Source organism: Corvus hawaiiensis, chromosome 21, assembly GCF_020740725.1.
Source record: "Corvus hawaiiensis isolate bCorHaw1 chromosome 21, bCorHaw1.pri.cur, whole genome shotgun sequence".
NCBI classification, from domain to species: Eukaryota; Metazoa; Chordata; class Aves; order Passeriformes; family Corvidae; genus Corvus; species Corvus hawaiiensis.
Genome location: NC_063233.1, coordinates 760,217 through 775,000, shown reverse-complemented (window position 1 = coordinate 775,000; position 14,784 = coordinate 760,217). Strand labels below are relative to the sequence as shown.

The 14,784-nt window shown below is 43.2% G+C and overlaps 1 protein-coding gene across 5 annotated transcripts in view; it reads right to left on the bottom strand.

The window, feature by feature from the left end:
• Window positions 1-14,784, bottom strand: part of MAPKAP1 (MAPK associated protein 1) — an 83,997-nt gene that overhangs the window by 62,167 nt on the left and 7,046 nt on the right. For all 5 annotated transcript variants that reach the window (XM_048325538.1, XM_048325541.1, XM_048325536.1 and 2 more), the window contains exons 2-4: window positions 12,053-12,377; window positions 8,836-8,925; window positions 5,634-5,782 (exon numbers count right to left, since the gene is read on the bottom strand). In XM_048325538.1, coding sequence (XP_048181495.1) covers window positions 5,634-5,782; window positions 8,836-8,925; window positions 12,053-12,311 — 498 coding nt within the window. In that variant the 5' untranslated portion in view covers window positions 12,312-12,377. The remainder of the gene's footprint in view (window positions 1-5,633; window positions 5,783-8,835; window positions 8,926-12,052; window positions 12,378-14,784) is intronic.

Here is a 14,784-nt window from a genome sequence, read left to right as displayed (position 1 = left end):
CCACAGGGACCAGCACGCTGACCACATGGACCAGCACACTGACCACATGGACCAGCACGCTGACCACGGGGACCAGCACGCTGACCGGGGGACCAGCACGCTGACCGGGGGACCAGCACGCTGACCACGGGGACCAGCATGCTGACCACATGGACCAGCACGCTGACCACATGGACCAGCACGCTGACCACACGGACCAGCACGCTGACCACGGGGACCAGCACGCTGACCACATGGACCAACACGCTGACCACAGGGACCAGCACGCTGACCACACGGACCAGCACGCTGACCACACGGACCAGCACGCTGACCACATGGACCAGCACGCTGACCACACGGACCAGCACGCTGACCACGGGGACCAACACGCTGACCACGGGGACCAGCATGCTGACCACGGGGACCAACACGCTGACCACGGGGACCAACACACTGACCACATGGACCAGCATGCTGACCACGGGGACCAACACACTGACCACATGGACCAGCACGCTGACCACGGGGACCAGCATGCTGACCACGGGGACCAACACGCTGACCACATGGACCAGCACGCTGACCACATGGACCAGCGCGCTGACCACGGGGACCAGCACGCTGACCACATGGACCAGCACACTGACCACGGGGACCAGCACGCTGACCACAGTGACCAGCACGCTGACCACAGGGACCAGCACGCTGACCACACGGACCAGCACGCTGACCACGGGGACCAGCACGCTGACCACATGGACCAGCACGCTGACCACATGGACCAGCACGCTGACCACACGGACCAGCACGCTGACCACAGGGACCAGCACGCTGACCACACGGACCAGCACGCTGACCACACGGACCAGCACGCTGACCACATGGACCAGCACGCTGACCACGGGGACCAGCACGCTGACCACAGTGACCAGCACGCTGACCACAGGGACCAGCACGCTGACCACACGGACCAGCATGCTGACCACGGGGACCAACACACTGACCACATGGACCAGCACGCTGACCACATGGACCAGCACGCTGACCACGGGGACCAGCACGCTGACCACGGGGACCAACACGCTGACCACATGGACCAGCACGCTGACCACGGGGACCAGCACGCTGACCACATGGACCAGCACACTGACCCTGCCAAAACACGGGCCATGAGGGCAGGGACAGGTCCAGCCCCGCTGGCCAAAGCAGAGCTGTCTGGCCGGGCTCAGGCCGCTCGCTGCTGGGCAGAGCTGCTCCTCCTTCCCTGTGTGAGCCCCAATGGGCCTGGCTCTCCAGCAAAGTGAAATCCAAATAAAATGCAACCAAAAACCAAGGGAAAGCACTGTTGTGATTTCAGAGGAATGTTAATCTCTTTCCCCTGGTGCCAGGCCGGCCAGTGCCAGTGAGGGCAGTGCTGGTCACTCACTGGCATGGTGGAGGGGCAGGCACCAGTGAAAGCCAGCACAACCACAGCAGGAGGTGTCCCAGCACAAGTTCCCCAGGTTCAGGTAGCAGAGTGCAGGTGGCAAGTAAACCACTACAACTGGCAGAATAAGCAAATGCTTTAAAAACAACCCCTATGCAAACTTACTTTGGATTCAAATGAGGATCATTTCACTCAGCTTAGGGGCAAAACACTGAAATAAAAAAATGCATCTTATCCACACAGAGATCTTAATCCTGGATTAATTATTTTACACATTTTCCATTTTAATTAAAGCAGTATTGCTTCTTTCTTAAGTTCTTTATCTACTTTCTTTAAGTAAAGCTATTTAATACTGGGGATTGTGGAAAACATTTGTTCGTGATTATGCAGACATACAGTCAAACAAGACTGAAACAAGAGCAGCATGCAAAAATGTATTTAAGGACTATCATCCCAAAATGCTGCTAAAAGCTATTAACCAGTACGTGTTAATTGCCACAGCATTCATATTAATTTTCACTTCGGGCCTGACATTGTGGAATATTTCCCCTGATACATTTTAAACAAAGTTTAATTTAAGGAACTGCTTCTATCAACACTTATGAAAATTAACAGCCAAGCAATTAGCACTCATGAATTATCCCTTCCCCCATGCTTGCTACAGCATCATTTTTAAAACAGTTGCTACACAAGAAATTGTTGCTTTTTAACCCATTACCAAAATTAAGCCACAAGAAACCTTGTGGCACTACAAAGAAGCACCATTCCTCACCAAAGGATTTTTAGCATTTGTCCAGCCAAAAATTACACTGACCAATTTTCAGTTAAATTATCTCCAGTAGTCAAACAAACGCCAGAGAACTCTGTAAAATGAGAAAAGCTAAACTTCCTTCTAACTCCATTTGCAGCTAGTCATGACAACAGAAATAAAAATATCTTGAGAAAATCTAGTCTGCCTGTGGGAAAGGTTTTTGGCCTCACAGCTCCAGTTTACTCTAGAGCCAAGCAATTCCTTCCTTACATTTTTGATCTCTTCTGCAGATCTCTTTTGATCTCTCTCTTTCCTGCCTGAACATTGTGAAGCTCAGCTGAGTCACTGAAATGAGCCATCACCACACACTCCTGTGTGCCACCTGTGGTACCTGGATAGGACTTTCAGCTCTGTCTTACATTGAGGCTTTTTTCCCCCAACATTATTAAAACTCAGCAAGCTGGAACAATAAACCGTCAACATTTGATTTTCCAAGTCCTGTAAACAGAAATACACATGAATTTATTTATCAAATGGGTGATAATTTAATTTGCATGCAGACAAAAGAAATCATTTTGGCCAGTGATTTCTTAAGCCTTCAAGTAATTTTCTATTCCAATGACACCTGAAGGAATTATAAAAAACTAAAGGTTCTTTCAATACAAAATTCTTAAAAAGAGTATACAAGATTTATTAATGAAGACATACAACCCATGTGCTTTACAAAACATGAACACAGTGCCAGCGCTGAGGTTTACTTTAACTATTTTAAGGAAAAACTTGAACAAAGAGTTGAAAGCAGTTACTGTATGTGTGGCTTTTGTTAAGAGCTGAAGTTGTACAATGTACAGAAAACCACGAATCTGTCCTGGGGAGTGGTGGGGCAAGTTGTGTGGATTCCTGAGCTGCTTAGAATGCCTCCATTGTAGTTGTATCTCACAAGCCATATTCTCTACTGTTTTGATAATTAATGCAGTGATCAGGACAGGAAGAAATTAGAGTGCTTTAAAATTTTACTATTTCATAAAATCACAGAAGTGGTTATGAAAAAGACACTAAATCTAGCAGGAAACACCTGCAAGACGTAAGCATCGCCCACATTGGCCGGGCTGGTACTACAGCACATGACATGTTCTGATTTGAACTGGTAAGCTGAAAACAATGCATCCAAGGGGGATTATTGGGGAAGGAGGACCCTGAGGAGGATTTATTCGATTTCAGGTCAGTTAGGGACCCGAGTCAGTGGTGAAACCAGTCAGGATGAGCAGCACAGACACGGGCACAGAGCTTGACATGGAGAACACTGAGCTCTCCTGCCTTGCCCATGCACCAAAAAATGAATGTTACTGAACAACCTAAAATCTGCATTACCAAACTCAAATACGTATAAAAAAAAGGCCTGGTTATCGCCTTAAAGATTTCAGAGCCACTGTGACCCCCTGAGTAAATACATAATTAAGTAGGGTGTTTTTAAGACATGTTTAATTAGGCCCCCAGCCCCTCCTCACCTCCCGCCTCTCCCCAATTATGTACCATTTCCCCCAGAGATACATGGCTCTGTTAATTATGTAAATAAGTCATGCACTATTCCCTGAAAGAATTATATTTCTGTGAAATACTGCTCATCTATTATCAATAAAAACAAATACAAGACATATGATATTTCATTAAAAATAATTTTTAAAAGCTCGATGGTTTTGGTGTTTTGTTACTGACTGAAAATACATGAGAACTGAAGTAAAATAACTCACAACTGGACTATGTTTCTTCTATATCTCAGATGGTCAGCCAAGAATTTAAACTACATAATACATACAGAACTATAGAGAATAAACTTTATATGCAAACTATTGATACACTTACCAGAGTAATAGAAACAATGGTGTTAAAATTAATACAGTGAGATTATACTCTAACAAAATGCCCATTCAATTGTTTTGGATTGTAAAGAAGGTATTTTGATTTGCAGATCACAACTGAGATAATTCGTGCCAGACCCTGCAAACCCCAGCTGAGTGACACTGAGGTATTTCCTTAACCTCTCAAACTGACATGTAGAGTGCAGCTTCTTTCCAGTGGACCAAACACCTGCTAAATGTGTCTGACTTCAATATGTGAAAATTAAGATGCTCATTACAGACAACTACAATTTCTATTAATATAGTAAAGATTAGCTTGGATTGTCAAAGAGGGAAGGAAAAATGCTGAAGTTCCTCAAGTGTCTGAGAAACAAGACTTGAACATGAATGAATTACAACAGAATTCTCTTAATAAAGAAGTCTTCAGTTTTTACTTCTCCTATACATGACATGAGAGTTCATTTAAATGTTTGCCCAACTGAAATTTCGTGGCACAAGCACAGCAAACCTGGAGTTTGGAAAAAAGGCCTCTTGGTGCTGTCAGCATCAAAGTGCTGCTGTCGCTCATTAATGAAGCCAGGAGTTTTGAAAACCTGAGTTAGCACTAATTGCCACATGCTAATAAATATAAAATCACAATAGAGGAGCTTTTGCACGTGAACTTCAAAGTCTGAAGGTTACCATTTCACAGCTATTCCAAATACTCCTAGAAATGTCAGTGGAATTACGGATCTGACTTTCCACTTCAAGAACACCTAACTGAATATGAAATTCTTCCATCACAATGGTAATGAAGCTCAAACTCTATCCTCCCACAGGAGATTCCACAAACAAATCCAGTAGAAAACAGATCTGTGGAGTATTTATACTTGTTTTGGAACAATATGACAACAATCCATCACACCAATGTTTATTTTTCAGTTTCTAGAGTTGATGACAGAGAAAAATATTTGACAATATGGAGTACAGGGAAGATATTTATCCCCCAGTCTGAGCAGTATCAGATCCATCTCCTGACCTCCATGATCTGCCAGGTTTGCAGCCAATCTCCTCCCTGTGTTACACAAATGAGCACTTGCGCAGAAATACATTGATTAGTGCTTCTTTTTGCCTTGGATACTGACCTACTGATACTTCGGTTTTCCACCCTCAAAACAGACCACGACTTCTCCCACTCTCACTAGAGCACTGAGGATAAAGACATGAATCATGGAATATTCAGCAAGTGCTGTGATGTGGATAGACAGAACAAGCTTGTTTTTTTTTAAATGCCAAATAATGCATCATTTATACAAAGGGTCTCATCATCAACTCTAGAGAGACGTCCCAGGACTCTGTCACAACACAGGTGCACCTCGCTAACCTGCTGGAGAAGGAAACAGCAAGGTAGAGAAGCCTAATTCTCAGTCCAGAATTTTGTAATGGAAACAGGAGAAATGGTTCTACTGAACCTGGAACCATCACATTTGCTTGTTTCTAGATAACCACTGCCAACACCTGATGGCCACTATAAAGTCTAACTGGAGCTTGCACAAGTCAGTGCACAGGAGCAGTGCCTCAGGCCTGTCCCTGCCAGGAGACTCCTGGTACGAGACAAAACCACCTGGTCACTCACCTTGCCGTCGAATTTTGAGTACTCATTGAAGGGGTTGTTGAGCTGCAGTGGACACTGTTCCAGTCGCACAGAGAGGATGGACTGCTTCCCAGAACATGGGGATTTCACTCTGAAATTCTTCTTTTCAAACAGTGAGCTCAGCTCCTCTGCTGCAGATCAGAAGAGAGATTAGAGGCATAGTATGAGGAGATGTACAGAGGCTGCTGCTTACCCCTGAGAGATAACATCATGGAGGGAGCACAAAATCAAATAAACCAACAAATGCTTCAGCTGGGCAGGATCTACCACCACTCCTTCATAGCCCAAAGATATGAAAGCCTTAAGAAGTTTGAATGCTGCTCCTGTTTAAGCTGAGGAAAAGGTGAATTTTTCCCACACAGAGAATAGAACTGATCAGTATAAGATCCACTCGGGTCAAGATAAAAATCAAGAGAATGACACATTCCTGGTCTTACTGCTTGCCTACCTTCTCCTAAATGAACAGGGACAGTAAGGAAAAGAGCTGCTAACACATGAACAGCACACTTCACCCCCAGCCTGCAGCACGTGACACGGTGCCACATCTCAGGACAGCACCATGCTGCCCAGCACTGCACCGCAAGGACACCCTGCTGCCAGCAGCCAGCCTGGCACCACACCTCAGCCAAAAGAACCATTTCTGCAGATTTCACTCATGGTAGGTCGGATATGGCCTCCCCCCATAAAAATGTCAAACCTGAAACCACCACTCCAGATCAACAGTCTGAACAATAAAAACAAAAAAGCTTTCTAAAAACAAAAGGGATCCAAGTTCAGGAGTTCTTTGTGTGGTCTGTGAAGGCTCATAAAAGCCTTTTTATGTGAAGAAAGTGCACAGCTGAATTTCCAACAACAATTCAAATTTACAGCCATACTTTAAAAAAACCCTAAAAAAATAGGACTTCTTATGTTACAAGGCCACAATGAAATCAGGACAGAGCCCGGGGTGTTTCAGCACATCAGTACCAACGGGTCTCATCTGCAGGGAACTGTGACTGAATCTGGACAAGGTTTCCCACATCTGCTCCAGGAACCAACAGCCCCCAACCTCCATCAATCACTGCCCGAGAACCAACCCCAGCTCGCCCAGCCTGGCACTCCTGCACTTGGACTTCCCTCACAGCTCACAGATTTCCATCTTGCTTCTCCAGGGAAATGGAACTGTTCCCAAGGCAGAATGACCCGGCACTCGATCTGCAGGGAGTTGGTTCATTGCTTAGAGTGTAAAATTAAAACTTGTCAAATGATAACTGGTCAAAAGCTCTATTTATTTTTATCAGCAGATTGCCTTAAAATTCAGGCAGTTGGCAAAGGTGCTAAATACTGGCACTGAGAGATCCCCAACGGGTTTGTGAGAGGTGGCAATTAACCAAAGAAACTTCATTTAAGCTCTTTTAACATGGCCACTTTAACTCCATTATGTTGTTTTGGTTTTTCAACAAGCTCTTATACCTGTTTGTTAGTTTTTTAAAAAATCTCTACCATTATGCTGGAGTATTACCTTTAACTGATAATTCTTGGGCATTTGGAAAGGAACTCGGAATCCACTTGTTGCTGTTTTCACAGACACTTCTCCCTAATCCCAAATTCAAGGAGCCAAACACACAAAGCCTCATACACCCATGTGATGAAGAGGAAGGTACAGTGGATATCCTTAACGGCTCCTCTTTCTCCTTGCTGCAGTGTTGTCGTTCATGCAAGAAAGGGAGAAACCTGCAGAACTCAGTGGCTAAGCAGAGAAGGAAAATCAGCTCTGCCAACAGACCCCGAGTGCCTGGAGTTTTCATGTAACTTACTTATTTTTTTATTTAAATCTATTCTGCAGCAGGCAGGGACTGATCTATTTGCCTGCAAGCCCAGCACACTCCTCAGAGGGGACAACTCTGACTGCTGGGTGTCTGTCTGCAGGGCAGCACGTGAGGGAAGGAGAGGTGGTGGTGGAGCCCCGGGAGCGGCAGAGGCTGCGCAGGAACCCGGAGCCTGAGTCAGTTCAGTGTGCAGGAGAGACAGCAGAGAGACTTGCATCATCACTGGCCAGATGCTATAAAATATTGAGCAAAGAGTTGGAGGTTATGGTAGATTAACCTTTAAAACCTACAACACCGCTTACAGAAGGAGAAAGGCAAAAACATTTCAGAATGCATTAAGAGGGGTATCCAACACAGCTGAACACCGAATTAAGGATTAGTGCGACTGCGCCGCTCCTGTGAGCAGCTTTGTTCACTCCTCTGAAAAAGATATTAGAGTGCTGGAGTCCGCAAATGTGTGCAAATGACAGCCACGGAGATAGGAGGAATTAGGCAAAAAAAGGGAGATTACAGAGGGACCTCATTAAGATATACACAAATTTTGAAAGAAGTAGGCATGACAGACCATACAAAGGTTTGAATGTGTGTCAAATACAACAGAAATAGAAACTAGCTTGAGCCCAAAAATAGGAAAATTGAGACAGATTTGTAATTTCATATATTACCATTTAAACTATGTAGAACATCCAGTCACAAATACTTAATTATATAATTTTTAAAAAATAGAATTGAATATTTTTTTGAGAAATCGGTGATAATAGTTTTACCAAGGAAAGGCCAGATAAGCTAAGCCAGCATTTATTCTGCTTGCATTTAAGTAGATCATATATACTCTTTATTTCTTAAGATTTGCACCTTATCTAAAAAAGTAGCTACAAAAATAGTCTACACAAGTAAACTCCACAAAATCCTCCATCACACCCAGCGTGCCAAATGCTGCTGGAAATGGCTGGAAAGTCCCATGGAGACACTGATCTCGCATTTTGAATGCAGACACCTGCCAGTTCCCCGCCCTGGAGCAGAGCCACCTCCCGTCCCCACGCTCCCACGCTGGCACGAGAGCTTTGCCCTCCCCAGGTGCCCTCGCCGGGCCAGCAGAGGCCACGAACACACCAACAGCACGGCAGTGCCGCAGAGTGCAGAGCCCACAGCAGCCACTGCGGCTACCACACTGAGCCAAACCGGGTGTCAATGCTTTTCCCTCTCCTCTGCCTTTATCAACACCGTGGCCACGGCTGGCACCCCCCGGGACAGCACAAAGAATTGGCATTTCCTCTACGCTTTGAAAGCTCAGGGGAAAAGGACAAACTGCAAATGCTGCAACCATCAAAGGCAGGAATAAAGCCAGTAGGAAAATAGAAGATCTTTTCTTTTACCTGAGCAAGAAGTATTTCTGTCTTTCCACTGAACGTTTTTGCATTTTATTTGATTTTGTCTCTCTTTCCGCAGACGTTCTAGTCTCTGAGCTTGAAAAGAAATATTACAACTATAAGTTTGTCAATGAAAGTTTACTATAAACAAAGACATAATTAACTACCTTTATATGAATAAAGATGTTTTATACTGCATGTGTAGGGGAAAAAGTCATAAAGTTTTAAAGGTGGCACCCCTGAAAAGCAAATACCAACAAAAACATGAAAATGTTCTTGATTTATAATTGAAATTAGAGGATATAAAACATTAATAGAGATCATAAAGATAGTATTAACATGGAAGAGAATAATAAAATGTGAAAACTTCTGTGATTAATATGACATTTCATTATATAAATCATTAATAACGGTCTTAAAGGAATTTTAATGCACAAATGAACTGAAGTGAATATTACATTACAGGAATAAAATTACTGTTATGAATTACTCTACCCGTTTCAAAAATTAAAGATAAATGAACTCAGACTAGACTATTAAAGTTTTAAATATAAAATCCTTTATCTAAAAATCATGAAAATTATAAAATGTCAAAGCGATATAAATTAGCACAGCTTTTTCTTCAGTAGGCTGAAACAGTTTATAGGTAGTAAAATAAATGATTTGTATCTTCACAACATTAGTCAAATCCTAAAATGAATATAACATTTCTTTACATATATTTTGACTCCATCTTCGAAATATGGTTGATAAAAAAAGCCCCAAATAGTTCTTATACCAAAAAACTTGCAGCCCAGGGTACCAGACAACAACTTAAATTGCCTTTTTTTGTTAATAGTAAGAACTTCCTTGGGGAAATACCTGATGGAAGCCACCCAAGACAATGACCCCAAGAAACCACTGATGTCATGAAGTGTCCACTCAAAATAAGCAGATTAGAGTGGGAAGTAGAACTAACAGTGCTGATCCCTGAAGGAAACAATTTGCTGGATATATTAGCAATTTTGATGTATTGAGATAATTCATTAACTAAAATGGGTTTGTAGAAGAGATTCTAAAATGCTAAATTACTCTGACAATTTTTGGATACAATTGAATTTCCTCGAGCCTTTTCAGCAATTAAAAAATGTTAATAAATACTTTCTATCCCTTATGTTATTACTCTTTTACATTTAAGTCTTCAAACTGAATTGTGGACAAGGAAGTAATTTTTTTTTCCCCATAAAAACTGTCAACCAGGGAACCGATAACAAAATACTCCTTTGAGTTTAAGCAGCTTAAAGGTACAGTTTGAGGTACAAGCAGTTTAAGGTACAAGCACAAACGGGGACTTTGAGAAGTATCTCCCATTTAAGCCAACATGACGTTAGAACCTGGATACCTCTAGGTAGCTTCCTCTTAATGAAGTAAGAGAAGTATCCCTCCTCGTAAGTTTAAATATTGGGAAAACACTGTTGTAGCATAGATACTTTATTATGAAAGAAAAGCTCCACATTTTTACTAGTTACTGCCCATACTTGAACCCAAAATTACCTTCCAAAACCCTTTCTGCCCAAAAGAGCCATCATAAAAGATCTGTCAGATTAACAGGTAAACAAAGGATAAAGGAAAAACTGTAGACTAGAAACAAGAATAATGCATGTTTTTATCCTGTCTGATATTTCCACCCCTTGTCAAAACAAAGTACGAGAGCACAGTCACCACCTCCACTGACTCCATCCTGTTCTTCCACCTACAGCTGATCCCAAATGACCATTTCACTGTGGGACTGTGCTACAGCAGCGCCAAATCAGACGGAATGATCAGCACCTATTAGAAATGTGAATTATTCAAGGCTCACTCTCACACGCAGCCAGTGAAAGCTCTCGGTGTGAAAAATGTCACTGTCCAAACGCAGTTGTGGTTTCATGAACTGTCAGCAACGAGCTGAGCCTTTGTTCCTGGGCCTGGGGACTTTGCTGCTCACCCACACCTATCACCTGGCACTGACCTCTCCACCTGACATGCCAGAGCTGAGGCAGAAAATCAGCTCCCTCGGGGTCCCAACCCTGACTTTAGAACATGCCCCCAGCTGGCACCCGAAATGGCTTCAATCCATAACTCAAATGGAGATTATCCTATCAGTCTGCTCCCTTGGTGAAATGATCCTTCAGAATTATTTTCTGGAGCAATTCTATAAATCTTCAAACTTTGCCTCTCCTTCCTCGTGAGCTACACCATGCCCTGAACTCACCCAGCCCCAGGACAGCCTGGCACCCTGGATTCCCACCACGCCTTCCTGGCAGGTTGGGCTATAATCTGTGATTTCCAAACCTCACTCTCCAGTACAGGAGATCAGCACCCTGCCTTTTCTGGAACTTTTCACAACTTCCTACTTGTAAAAGGCATTTCAGTATCTCCAACACCACACACGTTTTCCTGGTGAAGCAGAGCACAGAGGTGCTTTCTGGGCTCTAGGTGGTGTTATAATACCTCCAGAAATAATTTTTAAAAAAAATATACAGGAACAGAAAAAAGAGGTTAGAACTGACCACCGCACACCAACCCTCTCCTCGATATTTCAGCTCACAGAATTCCTGTTCTTAATATTCCTCAGGTCTAAGCAGAAGTCTGGATATCCCTCGTATGAAACACCACGTGGGAGAGCTTTCTGCCAGTCACGACAAAATGAGTGCATTTTGCAAAGGTGTTCACCCTTAAACTTTCTAATTTGGTAGCTTAAACCCCAGCTCAAGGTTTTTCTCAGAAATAAAACTTCAGGAGACAAAATACAGACAAATCATTCCCTTTGCTGGCTCACATCAAACTTCATTCTACTCTTTTATAACAAATACATTTGATGCCTCACTAGGCAGATTTTTTCTCAGAAAATAACTATCCTGTTCAAAAGTTAACACCCCTCCAGACAGTAACAATAGAGATATCAAAGACTGTTCATGTACTTTGGATTTAGATTTGATGTCTTCACAATTTGAATTTTTTTATATATATAAAACTGACTACCTCAATGTTCCTCTGTACAGGAATAGGTAAAACAGCAATTAAAGCTCGGTTGACAGCACACTAAAGTAACTGAATCATTACGTCTCCTTCTATAAAAGGGCCTCAACATTACAAAAGAGGTTTGACAGACACCAAGCCAGTCACGCTCTGGTTTGTCCATGCAAGCCAGACTAAGGGAAGAGGAATACAAAAGGCCAGAGCTGCTGCAAACACCACGTACCTGTGTTTGATCGTCTTCTGATTCCAAAGTCCCAGCTTGAGGTAATATCGACTGATTGGGAATATACATAGCCCTGAGTCTCCCCATTGCTTCCCTGTGGTTCTGACCCATTATCCCCATATGCTGACGAGGGATTAAACTTCTCCAGGTCAACATCGTGATCGATCAGGACCATTTCACACATCCCTGTGTCATCACTGGTCACGTGCGACTGCCGAATGTGAGCAAGGATAATGGTTGGGTTGTCCAGGAAAGCCATTCTGTCCACAAGTCCACCACTTCACTGTACTATCTTCTCTCCATCTTGTTTCATGGACACACGTACCTAGAAAAAATGTACACATTTTAGGAAAAAAACCCTTCAAACCCCCCATTCCAGAAGGTTACTATTTGGGATGCACAAACCCAGACTGACTTAGGGCAAACTGTTTAGCTCTGCTCCAGTTTATTTAAGCTACACTGGTTGCTGAGTCCATTTAAGGAACAGTGGGTTTGGAGGACAGCTTGAAACCTGAGTCCCAGGACAACAGAACACAACAGATACCTATGAACAGGTCCCAGTACTCTACAACACATGGTTGCTGGAAGGCAAAATACTCCACAGTGCTGCACATAGGAGGATGGCAAGAGAATACAGACCAGAAACATCTGCCTATTCCAACTAACCCATTTACAGAACTGACAGGGTTTTGGATTTCTTCTCACCCATCATAACTGTGTTACTGTTTTGCTTCTGCATCTACACACCAACTCTTTGACTACCTTATTACAGACCCTCTTCAGGTTTTGTATTTCCAGGAAAAACTTGAAACATGAAGAGATTAGTGTCTCAGGGCAGAATATTGAACATCTGCTGCTGCATGGTGCTTCACACAGGGCAACTGCTGTAACACAGAAAGCTCTGTGACCAAATACCACATGCCTGAGCTCTAAAGCACTTTAAGAACAGTAATTGCCACTTACCTAAGATATTTCATTCAGAGCACTCAAGTGGCCTTTTGAAACAAAGTAGAGGGCAAAAAGGAAAAGGAAAAAACCCCAAACCACAAAACCCAAACCACGGTCACGTTGTTATCTGATTTTTCTGTAGCTGTGGATTTGTATTTATGTCAATCTAATTCAAGCCTGGGCTGACACTGAAAGGGGCAACTCCATGCCCTGCTCCAGGAATTCCACCACCTCCCAAAGCTGGCAGTGGAGCTGTGGGGTGAGCTGGATCAAAAAATGACCTGCTGAATACAACCTAAAAAGAAAAAAAAAAAAAAATTCCTGTTGACGCAGCGAGTCCATCAGTGAGCAGCAGCTGGAGCCACGGGGACACCTCCACCTGAGGGGACTCGGACTGAGCTCACACATAGGGCAAGACTAGATGTAAATTCCAGAAGTTCGAAATCCTCACTGCTTTTCAATCAGAGAAAAACACTTTAACCCGGCTACAGAGCTGCGCGTGTGAGTGTGAGTTTGGATGGGATTTCCAGAGGCTCCTGCCAGCTTCGGCAGCACGGCAACTCCACACTCCGGTTTAATTTTCTCACTCTTCTCATCAAAGTAAGTAGGGCTGCTCCTGAGGGGGTTCTCGCCATCCTCCAAGGGAGAGGCCACAAGGCAAATGTCCCACCCGAGGGCAGCCATCAGTGTGTCTGGGGCTTTGACCAGTGTGACCAGCATCGTGTGGCTGGGATAACACTGACACAACCAAGTACAGTTTATGGACATTGCAAAACATGTGTTGAGAATGTTCTTTAAATTGAATTATTTCTACTCACTGATTAGGAAAGGCCACCTTTACCTGCAAACTTGTTTCAATAAGCAACAGCCTCGGGCGTCGAAAAGGTCTGCAAACTCCCCATCAAAAATTACTGCTGCCCCATCAATGTGTCATATAAATGTTGGCATGTTAATTGTGTATTTATAAGATTGTTAATGGTTAGTTAATTTACCTCCCACACTATTATTGTACTTGAAATGATTTAATGTCTGCTGAGGGAGTTAACAACATGTAACAGCAGATGCGAGAGTTTTACCTTTATACTCTGCACCCCGACTTCCTGCCATTAACATTCGTGTGCTAAATCAGCCGAGCTTCTTCCCAACTGTACATGTGCAACTGCTTTTCCCATAAACCTGAACGGTGAGAAAGTGCTGGAAATTCTACAAGTTTAACACGAACATATTTTTACTTCCTCTTCTTCAGAATTTTCAAAAAGATACATTAAAACTAATTTATCAATACATTAATACTAACTGGAAACTCTCTGAACAATTAATATCCTTAAAAAAAAAAAAAAAGTTCAGACCCCCAAATTCAGGTTTTGATGCCATATTCAGTAGTTGTAGCCTACAGAATTCTAACCAGTTCCTCCCTTTGATAAAGGCAAACCAGGGCACAGACCTGCTCTGAGGAACAGTGACTTCCAGTGAGAGAGAAGAACTCAAGAGAAACGAAGTTCAGTTTTGCAAACCTTTACACAAACACCTTGAAGGTTCCAGCAAAATCACAGATCCAAAATCAATTTCTAGATCTGCTGAGATCTGCCAGCACACCCCTTCTGCACTCCTACACCCACACAGCATCACCACATCCTCATGGGGGAGCTGAATTTAACGAATTCAGGGACTTTCTGAGCATCGGCTTCTTATACATTCTTTAACCGTAAACAAAAAGTAACTGTTCTTCTAATACTTGCATATACAAATAATATTCTACGATTGAATAAACCATATGCAGACAG